This window comes from Lolium perenne, chromosome 4, assembly GCF_019359855.2.
Source record: "Lolium perenne isolate Kyuss_39 chromosome 4, Kyuss_2.0, whole genome shotgun sequence".
NCBI classification, from domain to species: domain Eukaryota; kingdom Viridiplantae; phylum Streptophyta; class Magnoliopsida; order Poales; family Poaceae; genus Lolium; species Lolium perenne.
In genome coordinates, this window is record NC_067247.2 from 356,339,873 (window position 1) to 356,351,099 (window position 11,227).

The window sequence follows — 11,227 nt, forward strand, 5'->3', positions numbered from 1 at the left end:
GCGGAGTTCTGGATGTCTTCTGGAAAATTGGTCGAACCCCCGTGTGTTATTTGGATCTTATCCATTTGATGTTTTAGTGCTTGTGCTTATTCTCATGACAAGCTCTAGTTCATCGAAAACGGATTTCGCATAGATCACTTATTGCGTTTTCGAGTTTGGTGATTTTCTCGGTTTCTCATGTTGAGGTGTTGCACCTCTAAAAATAATATAAAATAATCCCAACTAGTTTCCATATTTACACTCTTTGTTGGGGTAGCTCTTGTCGTCCTCTTTCCAACAAAATTGTTTTCATGTCGATCAGAGTTTCCAAACTCTAGTTATAGATTTTCTAAGATTGCCCAAAGAGAGGAGTTTGGGCTGCCCGGTAGTACCGCTCGAGCACGGCCGGTAGAACCGCCCGAGGTACCGCCCGTGGTACCGGAAATATGGCCAAGATCACAACAAGTTTCCAGGGTATTGGGACATGCGTCCGGTACCACGACCGGTACCGCGGCCGGTGGTACCGCTCCGGCCCGGCCGGAGCTCCTCTCAGCCACGGCCGGAGGTACCGCTCCCCCCTCCGTGCACGCAGCACACCACTGATACGTCTCCAACGTATCTATAATTTCTTATGTTCCATGCTAGTTTTATGAAAATACTTACATGTTTTATTCACACTTTATAATGTTTTTATGCATTTTCTGGGACTAACCTATTAACAAGATGCCACGGTGTCAGTTCCTGTTTTCTGCTGTTTTTGATTTCAGAAAAGTTGTTTTACAAATATTCTCGGAATTGGACGAAACAAAAGCCCACGACCCTATTTTCCACGGAGTGTTCCAGAAGACCGAAGAGGAGTCGAGGAAGGCCAGCAGGGGGCCCTCCCCATATGGCGGCGCGGGGGGCCCACAGCCGCGCCGTGACGTGGGGAGGGAGCCCCCTGGCTCCCCCGACGCTGCCCCTTCGCCTATTTATTCCTTCGTCCCCGAAAACCCTAGTACCAAGAGCAAAAATACCAGAACAGTTCCAGAGACGCCGCCGCCGTCAACCCTAACTCGGGGGGGTTCAGAAGATCTCCTCCGGCACCCTGCCGGAGAGGGGAATCATCACCGGAGGGCTCTACATCACCATGCCCGCCTTCAGACTGATGCGTGAGTAGTTCATTCTTCGACTACGGGTCCATAGCAGTAGCTAGATGGTTGTCTTTTCCTATTGTGCCATCATGTTTAGATCTTGTGAGCTGCCTATCATGATCAAGATCATCTTATTGTAATGCTACATGTTGTGTTTGTTGGGATCCGATGAATATGGAATACTATGTCAAGTTGATTATAGATCTATCTTATATGTGTTGTTTATGATCTTGCATGCTCTCCGTTGCTAGTAGGGGCTCTGGCCAAGTTGATACTTGTGACTCCAAGAGGGAGTATTTATGCTAGATAGTGGGTTCATGTCTCCATTGAATCTGGGGGAGTGACAGCAACCCCTAAGGTTGTGGATGTGCTGTTGCCACTAGGGACAAAACATCAATGCTTTGTCTAAGGATATTTGTATTGTTTACATTACGCACAGTACTTAATGCAATTGTATGTTGCTTGCAACTTAATACTGGAAGGGGTGCGGATGCTAACCCGAAGGTGGACTTTTTAGGCATAGATGCATGCTCGATGGTGGTCTATGTTCTTTGTCGTAATGCCCTAAGTAAATCTCATAGTAGTCATCACGATTTGTATGTGCATTGTTATGCCCTCTCTATTTGTCAATTGCCCAACTGTAATTTGTTTACCCAACATGTTATTTATCTTATTGGAGAGACACCACTAGTGAACTGTGGACCCCGGTCCATTCTTTTACATCTGAAATACAACCTACTGCAATCATTGTTCTCTTTTGTTTTCTGCAAGCAAACATCATTTTCCACACCATACGTTTAATCCTTTGTTTTCAGCAAGCCGGTGAGATTAACAACCTCACTGTTAAGTTGGGGCAAAGTAGTTTGATTGTGTTGTGCAGGTTCCACGTTGGCACCGGAATCCCTGGTGTTGCGCCGCACTACACTCCTTCACCAACAACCTTCACGTGATCTTCATCTCCTACTGGTTCGATAACCTTGGTTTCTTACTGAGGGAAAACTCGCTGTTATACTCGTCATACCTTCCTCTTGGGGTTCCCAACGGACGTGTGCTTTGCCGTCACAAGCAGCTACTTTTCTGGCGCCGTTGCCGGGGAGATCAAGACACGTTGCAAGGGGAGTCTCTCACACCCAATCTCTTTACTTTGTTTATTGTCTTGCTTTATTTTATTTTCTGTCTTGTTTGCTTTCTTTATATAAAAAACACACAAAAATAGTTACTTGTTTTACGTTATTTAATTCGGTTTTTCTTTATTTATTTTTATTATTACTAAAATGAGTACTCCTGAGAACACTAAGTTGTGTGACTTCACTAGCACAAATAATAATGATTTCATATGCACTCCTATTGCTCCACCTGCTTCTACAGCAGAATTTTATGAAATTAGACCTGCTTTACTAAATCTTGTTATGAGAGAGCAATTTTCTGGTGTTAGTATTGATGATGTTGCTGCCCATCTTAATAATTTTGTTGAACTTTGTGAAATGCAAAAGTATAAGGATATAGATGGGGATATTATAAAACTAAAATTGTTTCCTTTCTCCTTGAGAGGAAGAGCTAAAGATTGGTTGCTATCTTTGCCTAAAAATAGTATTAGTTCATGGACTAAATGTAAAGATGCTTTCATTGGAAATATTATCCTAATGCTAAAATTATATCTTTGAGAAGTAGCATTATGAAGGATTAAATTTTTATGCAAGGAACCTATTGGATTAAATTTTATGCAGGATTAAATTTTTCTTCAAGGAACCTATTGGATTCAGCTGCTGGAGGTACTTTTATGTCCATCACTTTGGGTGCTGCAACAAAGCTTCTTGATGATATGATGATCAACTACTCTGAATGGCACACTGAAAGGACTCCTCAAGGTAAGAAGGTAAATTCTGTTGAAGAAACCTCTTCCTTGAGTGATAAGATTGATGTTATTATGTCTATGCTTGTTAATGGTAAATCTCATATTGATCCTAATAATGTTCCTTTAGCTTCATTGGTTGCTCAAGAAGAACATGTTGATGTGAACTTCATTAAAAATAATAATTTCAACAACAATGCTTATAGGAATAATTTTGGTAACAACAACTATAGGCCATATCCTTCTAATAGTGGTAATGGTTATGGTAATTCTTATGGTAATTCTTACAACAATAGTAGGAGTGTACCCTCTGATCTTGAATTCATGCTTAAAGAATTTATTAGTACACAAACTGCTTTTAACAAATCTGTTGAGGAAAAGTTTGGTAAAATTAATGTTCCTGCTTCTAAGGTTGGTAGTCTTGCTCTTGATGTTGATCTTTTAAAACTGAAAGTTATGCCTAATGAAGTTAAAGATACTAAGTCATTTGCTACAGCAAATGCTATCCAAGTTCGAATTGATGACAATATTAGGATGATGGCTGAATTGCATGCTAGGTGGGAAAGAGAAGAAAAACTTGCTAAAGAGAATAATATAGCTAGAGTTTGGACTATTACCACCACTAGTAATGTTGATGCTTCGCATGTTGCTAAACCTCCTACTATCAATGGTAAAATAATTGGTGTTGGCAATGTTTCTACTTCTACTACAAAGCGTGCAAAATTGCCTAAAACTGCTGAAACTGTTTTTGATAAAGGTGCTGAAATTTTTCAAAGTATTGGGGACAATGGTCCCATTGCTTTAGATCATAATGGTTTTGATTTTGATAATTGTCATATTTCTGAAGTTATTAAGTTCTTGCAAAAACTTGCTAGAAGTCCTAATGCTAGTGCTATAAACTTGGCCTTTACAAAACATATTACAAATGCTCTCATTAAAGCTAGGGAAGAGGAATTAAAACTTGAAGCTTCTATCCCTAGGAAGTTGGAAGATGGTTGGGAGCCCATCATTAAAATTAAGGTCAATGATTTTGATTGTAATACTTTATGTGATCTTGGTGCAAGTATTTCTGTTATGCCTAAGAAACTTTATGATATGCTTGACTTGCCACCTTTGGAATGTTGTTATTTGGATGTTAATCTTGCTGATAATTCTATAAAGAAACCTTTGGGGAGAATTGACAATGTTCACATTACGGTTAACAATAACCTTGTCCCCGTTGATTTTTTTGTTTTGGATATTGAATGCAATGCATCTTGTCATATTGTTTTGGAAAGACGCTTTCTTCGAACCGTTGGTGCTATTATTGATATGAAAGAAGGAAATATTAAATATCAATTCCCTCTTAAGAAAGGTATGGAACACTTCCCTTGAAAGAGAATGAAGATGCCTTTTGATTCTATTATTAGAACAAATTATGATGTTGATGCTTCTTCTCTTCATGTTACTTGATTTTCACTTTCTGCGCCTAGCTGAAAGGCGTTAAAGAAAAGCGCTTATGGGAGACAACCCATTATTTTATTTCTGCAATTTTTTTTTATATTTGAGTAAAGGTGCTTGTTACTACTGTAGCAATACCTTTGTATCTTTATTTTCTTGCATTGTTGTGCCAAGTAAAGTCTTTGATAGAAAGTTGATACTAGATTTGGATTTCTGCGCAGAAACAGATTTTTAGCTGTCACGGTTTTGAGCTTTTCTCTCTGCAGAAAAATCGTAAAATCCTGAAAAAATTCATGAGTAATCCTCAGATATGTACGCAACTTTCATTCAACTGGAGCTTTTCCATCTGAGTATGTTAAGTGCCTCTAAAAAATTCGTCTTTACAGACTGTTCTGTTTTTGACAGATTCTGCCTTTTATTTCGCATTGCCTCTTTTACTGTGTTTGAGTGGATTTATTTGCTCCATTAAATTTTAGTAGCCTTGGGTAATGCGCAGAAGTGTTGGGAATGATTGTGTCCTTACTGAACATGTGAATTTTTGATTATGCACTAACCATCTAATGAGATTGCTTTGAGTTTGGTGTGAAGGAAGTTTTCAAGGATCAAGAGAGGAGGATGATATAATATGATCAAGAAGAGTGAAAAGTCTAAGCTTGGGGATGCCCCCGTGGTTCATCCCTGCTTATTTCAAGAAGACTCAAGCGTCTAAGCTTGGGGAAGCCCAAGGCATCCCCTTCTTCATCAAACTTATCAGGTCACCTCTAGTGAAACTATATTTTAATTCTGTCACATCTTATGTGCTTTACTTGGAGCGTCCGTGTGCTTTTATTCTCGTTTGTTATTTTAGTTTTCTTAATAAATCGGATCCTAACATGCTTGTGTGGGAGAGAGACACGCTCCGCTTTTTCATTTGAACACTTGTGTTCTTCGTTTTACTTTTCATGTTCATGGCGAAAGCTGAAAGCCTCAACATTTTTTTTCATGATTCATGGCGAAAGCTGAAAGCCTCGGCACTTATTTGTTTATGTTTATGGCGAAAGCTGAAAGCCGCAGCACTTATTGTTATTTGGTTGGAAACAGAAAATGCTGCATGTGGTAGTTGGTATATTATCTTGAATAATTTGATACTTGGCAATTGTTTTGAGCTCTCAAGTAGATCATGTTTAAGCTCTTGCATCATGTAGTTTAAACCTATTAGTGGAGAACTACCGTAGAGCTTGTTGAAATTTGGTTTGCATGATTGGTCTCTCTAAGGTCTAGATATTTTCTGGTAAAAGTGTTTGAGCAACAAGGAAGACAGTGTAGAGTCTTATAATGCTTCCAATATGTTCTTATGTAAGTTTTGCTGTACCGGTTTATACTTGTGTTTGCTTCAAACAACCTTGCTAGCCAAAGCCTTGTACTGAGAGGGAATGCTTCTCGTGCATCCAAAACCTTGAGCCAAAACCTACGCCATTTGTGTCCACCATAACTACCTACTATTTGGTATTTTTCTGCCATTCCAAGTAAATACTTCATGTGCTACCTTTAAGCAATTCAAAACTTTATTACTCCTTATTTGTGTCAATTTTTTATAGCTCATGAGGAAGTATGTGGTGTTTTATCTTTCAATGTTGTTGGGCATGCTTTCACCAATGGACTAGTGGCATATACATCCGCTTATCCAATAATTTTGCAAAAAGAGCTGGCAACGGGATGCCCAGCCCCAATTAATTAACTTTCATTAATATTCTCTTCACATGTTTTGCCCTGATTTATTAGTAAGCAACTTAATTTTGCAATAGACACTCCTCCATGGTATGTGAAATGTTGGAAGGCACCCGAGGATTCGGTTAGCCATGGCTTGTGAAAGCAAAAGGTTGGTAGGAGTGTCATCTATAAATAAAACTAAAATACATGTGTAAACAAAAGAGAAGAGGGATGATCTACCTTGCTGGTAGAGATGACGTCCTTCATGAGAGCCGCTCTTTGAAAGTCTGTTTGACAAGGGGGTTAGAGTGCCCACTACCATTCGTTGACAACAACAAACACCTCTCAAAACTTAATTTTTATGCTCTCTTTATGATTTCAAAACTTAAAAAGCTCTAGCACATGATTTAATCCCTGCTTCCCTCTGCGAAGGGCCTTTCTTTTACTTTATGTTGAGTCAGTTTACCTACTTCTTTCTATCTTAGAAGCAAACACTTGTGTCAACTGTGTGCATTGATTCTTACATGTTTGCTTATTGCACTTATTATATTACTTTGTGTTGACAATTATCCATGATATGCATGTTGAAGTTGAAAGCAATTGCTGAAACTTAAATCTTCCTTTGTGTTGCTTAAATATTACCGAGAGCAAAAATACCAGAACAGTTCCAGAGACGCCGCCGCCGTCAACCCTAACTCGGGGGGGTTCAGAAGATCTCCTCCGGCACCCTGCCGGAGAGGGGAATCATCACCGGAGGGCTCTACATCACCATGCCCGCCTTCAGACTGATGCGTGAGTAGTTCATTCTTCGACTACGGGTCCATAGCAGTAGCTAGATGGTTATCTTTTCCTATTGTGCCATCATGTTTAGATCTTGTGAGCTGCCTATCATGATCAAGATCATCTTATTGTAATGCTACATGTTGTGTTTGTTGGGATCCGATGAATATGGAATACTATGTCAAGTTGATTATAGATCTATCTTATATGTGTTGTTTATGATCTTGCATGCTCTCCGTTGCTAGTAGGGGCTCTGGCCAAGTTGATACTTGTGACTCCAAGAGGGAGTATTTATGCTAGATAGTGGGTTCATGTCTCCATTGAATCTGGGGGAGTGACAGCAACCCCTAAGGTTGTGGACGTGCTGTTGCCACTAGGGATAAAACATCAATGCTTTGTCTAAGGATATTTGTATTGTTTACATTACGCACAGTGCTTAATGCAATTGTCTGTTCCTTGCAACTTAATACTGGAAGGGGTGCGGATGCTAACCCGAAGGTGGACTTTTTAGGCATATATGCATGCTGGATGGCGGTCTATGTTCTTTGTCGTAATGCCCTAAGTAAATCTCATAGTAGTCATCAAGATATGTATGTGCATTGTTATGCCCTCTCTATTTGTCAATTGCCCAACTGTAATTTGTTTACCCAACATGTTATTTATCTTATTGGAGAGACACCACTAGTGAACTGTGGACCCCGGTCCATTCTTTTACATCTGAAATACAACCTACTGCAATCATTGTTCTCTTTTGTTTTCTGCAAGCAAACATCATTTTCCACACCATACGTTTAATCCTTTGTTTTCAGCAAGCCGGTGAGATTGACAACCTCACTGTTAAGTTGGGGCAAAGTAGTTTGATTGTGTTGTGCAGGTTCCACGTTGGCACCGGAATCCCTGGTGTTGCGCCGCACTACACACCTTCACCAACAACCTTCACGTGATCTTCATCTCCTACTGGTTCGATAACCTTGGTTTCTTACTGAGGGAAAACTCGCTGCTGTACTCATCATACCTTCCTCTTGGGGTTCCCAACGGACGTGTGCTTTACCGTCACAAGCAACCACTCACCGCCACCTCCTGCCAACACTGGCCGGTAGTACCGGCCACCAAGGGCCGGTACTACCGGTCCCTTCTCCCGCGCGCTCAAAAGCCTCGACTGGCCAGCTCTCAAGTCAAGCCAGCCCCAACGGGCAGAAAATTGGGGCCTCCTTTTAAGCCCCCCTCTCTCTCACCTTGCTGCTCCTTCTTCCTCCTCTCTCTCAAGCCTCCCTCCTCCATTGTTTTTGACATTTTGAAGCTTGAGATCTTTCTCCCCTTCCCATGATTCTTGCATCTATTTGAGAGAAAGATTGAGGGGATCTAGATCCACACTTTGAGCAAACCAAATCATCTCTTTGTGAGTGAATCTTTGGGATCTAGATCTTGGAGAATTTTGTGTTCTCCTCTTTGTTCTTCCTCTCTTATTCCCCCAATAGCTTTTGTAGCTTTGTTGGAATTTGAGAGAGAAGGACTTGAGCATCTTTGTGGAGTTCTCCACGGTGATTCGTGGTGGTGAAAGCAAGAAGGTTGTTACTCTTGGGTTCTTGGAATCCTAGACGGATTCTAGACCTTTGTGGTGATTTGTTGGGAGCCTCCAATTAAGTTGTGGATGTGTGCCCCAACCTTTGTGTAAGGCCCGGTTTCCGCCTCGAAGGAAATCCCTTAGTCGAACCGTGACCTAGGCCTTTGTGGCGAGGGTCGCCGGAGATTTAGGTGAAGCGCCTTCGTGGCGTTCGGTGTGTGGTGTGAGTACCGCATCTTGGGGTGAGGCCTTTGTGGCGTTGGTGTGCATCGAGCAACCACACCTCAAGGTGAGCCTCTTGTGGCGTTCGGGAGCACTAAGCCACCGCACCTCTCCAACGGAGATTAGCACTCGCAAGAGTGTGAACTTCGGGATAAATCTTCGTCTCCCGCGTGTCTCAGTTATCTCTATACCCGAGCTCTTTACTGATGCGCTTTACCTTGTGATAGCCATCGTGCTTGAAGTTATATATCTTCCTATCACATAGTTGCTTGTATTGCTTAGCATAAGTTGTTGGTGCACATAGGTGAACCATAGTATATAGGCTTTGGGCTTGACAAAGTAAACGCTAGTTTTATTCCGCATTTGTTAAGTCCATCTCGTAAAAGTTTTAAATCGCCTATTCACCCCCCCCCCCCCCCCCTCTAGGCGACATCCGTGTCATTTCAAACAGTTCGTGTATCCTTCTATAGACATGCCTTGGACTCGCATATGTTACTGTTGTACCACTCTGAGGGATGTAATATGAGTGGAACGGTGTTTCACTTGTGTTATATAAACGACTTGCGTACTACACCATGCAGTGGTATGCTGTGTCACCACAGAAGCGTTCTATCACAATAAAACATGTGACTACTTTCAGAATTCAAGATGAGTAATTCAATGCACAATTCGGTTCATTATGTCTACATATGCAATGGTTCAACATTGAGATGTCAACCATTTTCGATACTAATTTTGCTAGAAGTATCAGGATCACCTGCAAGGGCACGCAATTCATCATGTTCGTGTATCGAGCTCTCTTCGTGGCCATCGCTAGCAAGAAGTACCCATCCCCCAATCCCGAGAAGTACCCATCCACCAATGCGGCAGTCATGATACCCTCCTCGAAGACACCCTCCACCTAGCCCCCTCACCCAAACTAGCATCCCTATTCCTCTCCAGCACCATGTGTCCCTTCTCTGGTCCCTCCTTGTTGAAAGGTGTTGCATCAAAATTCAGCCAATACACACCTAACTGGAGTCATGAATGGCCTTGCGTTTTGCCCACCAGATCACCCATAACATCACCAGCACCCTAGCAAGGTCATCTTGATTAAGCGTGTCAAACGGCCAAAAGAGTCATAACTTCGCACCATCGGAGTGATTCGAAATCAGGTATTCTTCTTCATCAAAAAGAGCCCAAACACTTCGCGCCATATTGCAGTTCAGCAGCGAGTGTCTCCAGGAGTCTTCCGCAACATTACGTAAAGAGCAAATATTTGAATCAGCTATATTTCGGCGAAGACGGACATCTCCCGTTGGCAGTGACATACGTGCTAAACTGTGAGGGGTTTCCTGCTTCGCTTCTACAGGCGGCCAACTCCCGTCCCGTTTGCTTCCCTTCTTCATTCGAAAGTGTAAACTGTGAGAAACGATCTGCCATGGCCTGATGGGCTCTCCTCAAGCCCTGAAGCCCGTCTCTCAGGCAACTGGCTCACGTAGTCGTGGACAACTTGGGCCTCATCAACATTTGCAACCTGATGCTGCCGTTAGCTGCTACCAAGTGTGTCCTCTCTGAATCCCTGCTTGCTTGCTGCAGTTCAACGGCATGGCAACCAAGCCCAGGCTGTCTGTCTTCTGCTCCAACAGGCAGCTCTATGCCATGCTTGTCGACGACCATGGCAAGAGGATGCTCTTCTATGCCAGCACCCTGCAGGAGGCCATCTGCGGCGACCCTTCATGCAGCACCGTGGTAAATCCCCCCCCCCCACCTGTCTCTGTTTCATTGTCCAATTTACATTGCATTTGCATCTGAACAAAACTGTATATGGTTCATCCGCTGAATTAGAGCTTTGAGCTGTTCGTTTTTGGCAAGCAGGAGGCATCTCGGAGGGTCGGGGAGGAGCTCGTCAAGGCGTGCAAGGAGCTGGAAGTCTCCGAGGTCTCGTGCTACGACCGCAACGGCTTCGCCCGAGGGGAGAAGATGATGGCGTTCGAGGATCCGATCGCGCAGCATGGGTTCCTGCCGAGATAGCAGAAGCATGGCATGGCAGGCTTGCATTGGCTGTTCAAAGTAGAGATTATTTAGGGAAGAGTAGGAAGAAGGTTGTTTGCTCTTTGAGTTGCTTGCCGGATGTATGATCTAAAGAATGTAGTTTCACACCAGTTATTAAGACAGATATTGCTCAAGAGTGATAAATATTTCTCCAGTACTGTCATATGATTCAAAGGCCAAAATTTATGTTTCTATTCCAAAGAATACCGGAGGACATCGGAATAGTTTGCAAGCTAGTAGGAGTACATCATTAACTGAAAGAGTAAACCAACCACTTGTACAGGCTTTACACATTACACCATTGTTCATCTGCTGGGCTAGGAGTCAAGATAGCATACACTTGTTACCATCTTGATTATTAATAGATTGGCGGAATTTTCGCAAAAAAAAGAAAGATAGATAGCATACACTTGTTACCATCTTGTAGAGGAGACTCGGAGTCGTGATATCTGGGCCAAGTTTGTTAACGATACAGCTTAATTTGTCATAAGAAGCGAAGAATATGAAATTCGTTTTTGCTTCCATACGCACCCA

General features: G+C 42.2%; 1 protein-coding gene across 1 annotated transcript; it reads left to right on the forward strand.

Annotated features, from left to right (window-relative positions):
* The first annotated feature begins 10,087 nt into the window (after positions 1-10,087).
* Positions 10,088-10,851, forward strand: LOC127347974 (uncharacterized). Its single transcript, XM_051374099.2, has 3 exons — positions 10,088-10,123; positions 10,238-10,390; positions 10,517-10,851. The coding sequence occupies exons 1-3, from the start codon at positions 10,088-10,090 to the stop codon at positions 10,670-10,672; spliced, it is 345 nt and encodes a 114-aa protein (XP_051230059.1). The 3' UTR covers positions 10,673-10,851.
* The last annotated feature ends 376 nt before the right edge of the window (positions 10,852-11,227 follow it).

What these genes read in the sequence shown, in the direction of transcription:
- LOC127347974 (XM_051374099.2), top strand. Translation starts at nt 10,088, where the DNA reads ATGGGCTCTCCTCAAGCCCTGAAGCCCGTCTCTCAG. An exon ending in CCCTGAAGCCCGTCTCTCAG is followed by an intron (nt 10,124 to 10,237) that starts GCAACTGGCTCA and finishes TGCTTGCTGCAG; the next exon opens with TTCAACGGCATGGCAACCAA. An exon ending in ACCCTTCATGCAGCACCGTG is followed by an intron (nt 10,391 to 10,516) that starts GTAAATCCCCCC and finishes TTTGGCAAGCAG; the next exon opens with GAGGCATCTCGGAGGGTCGG.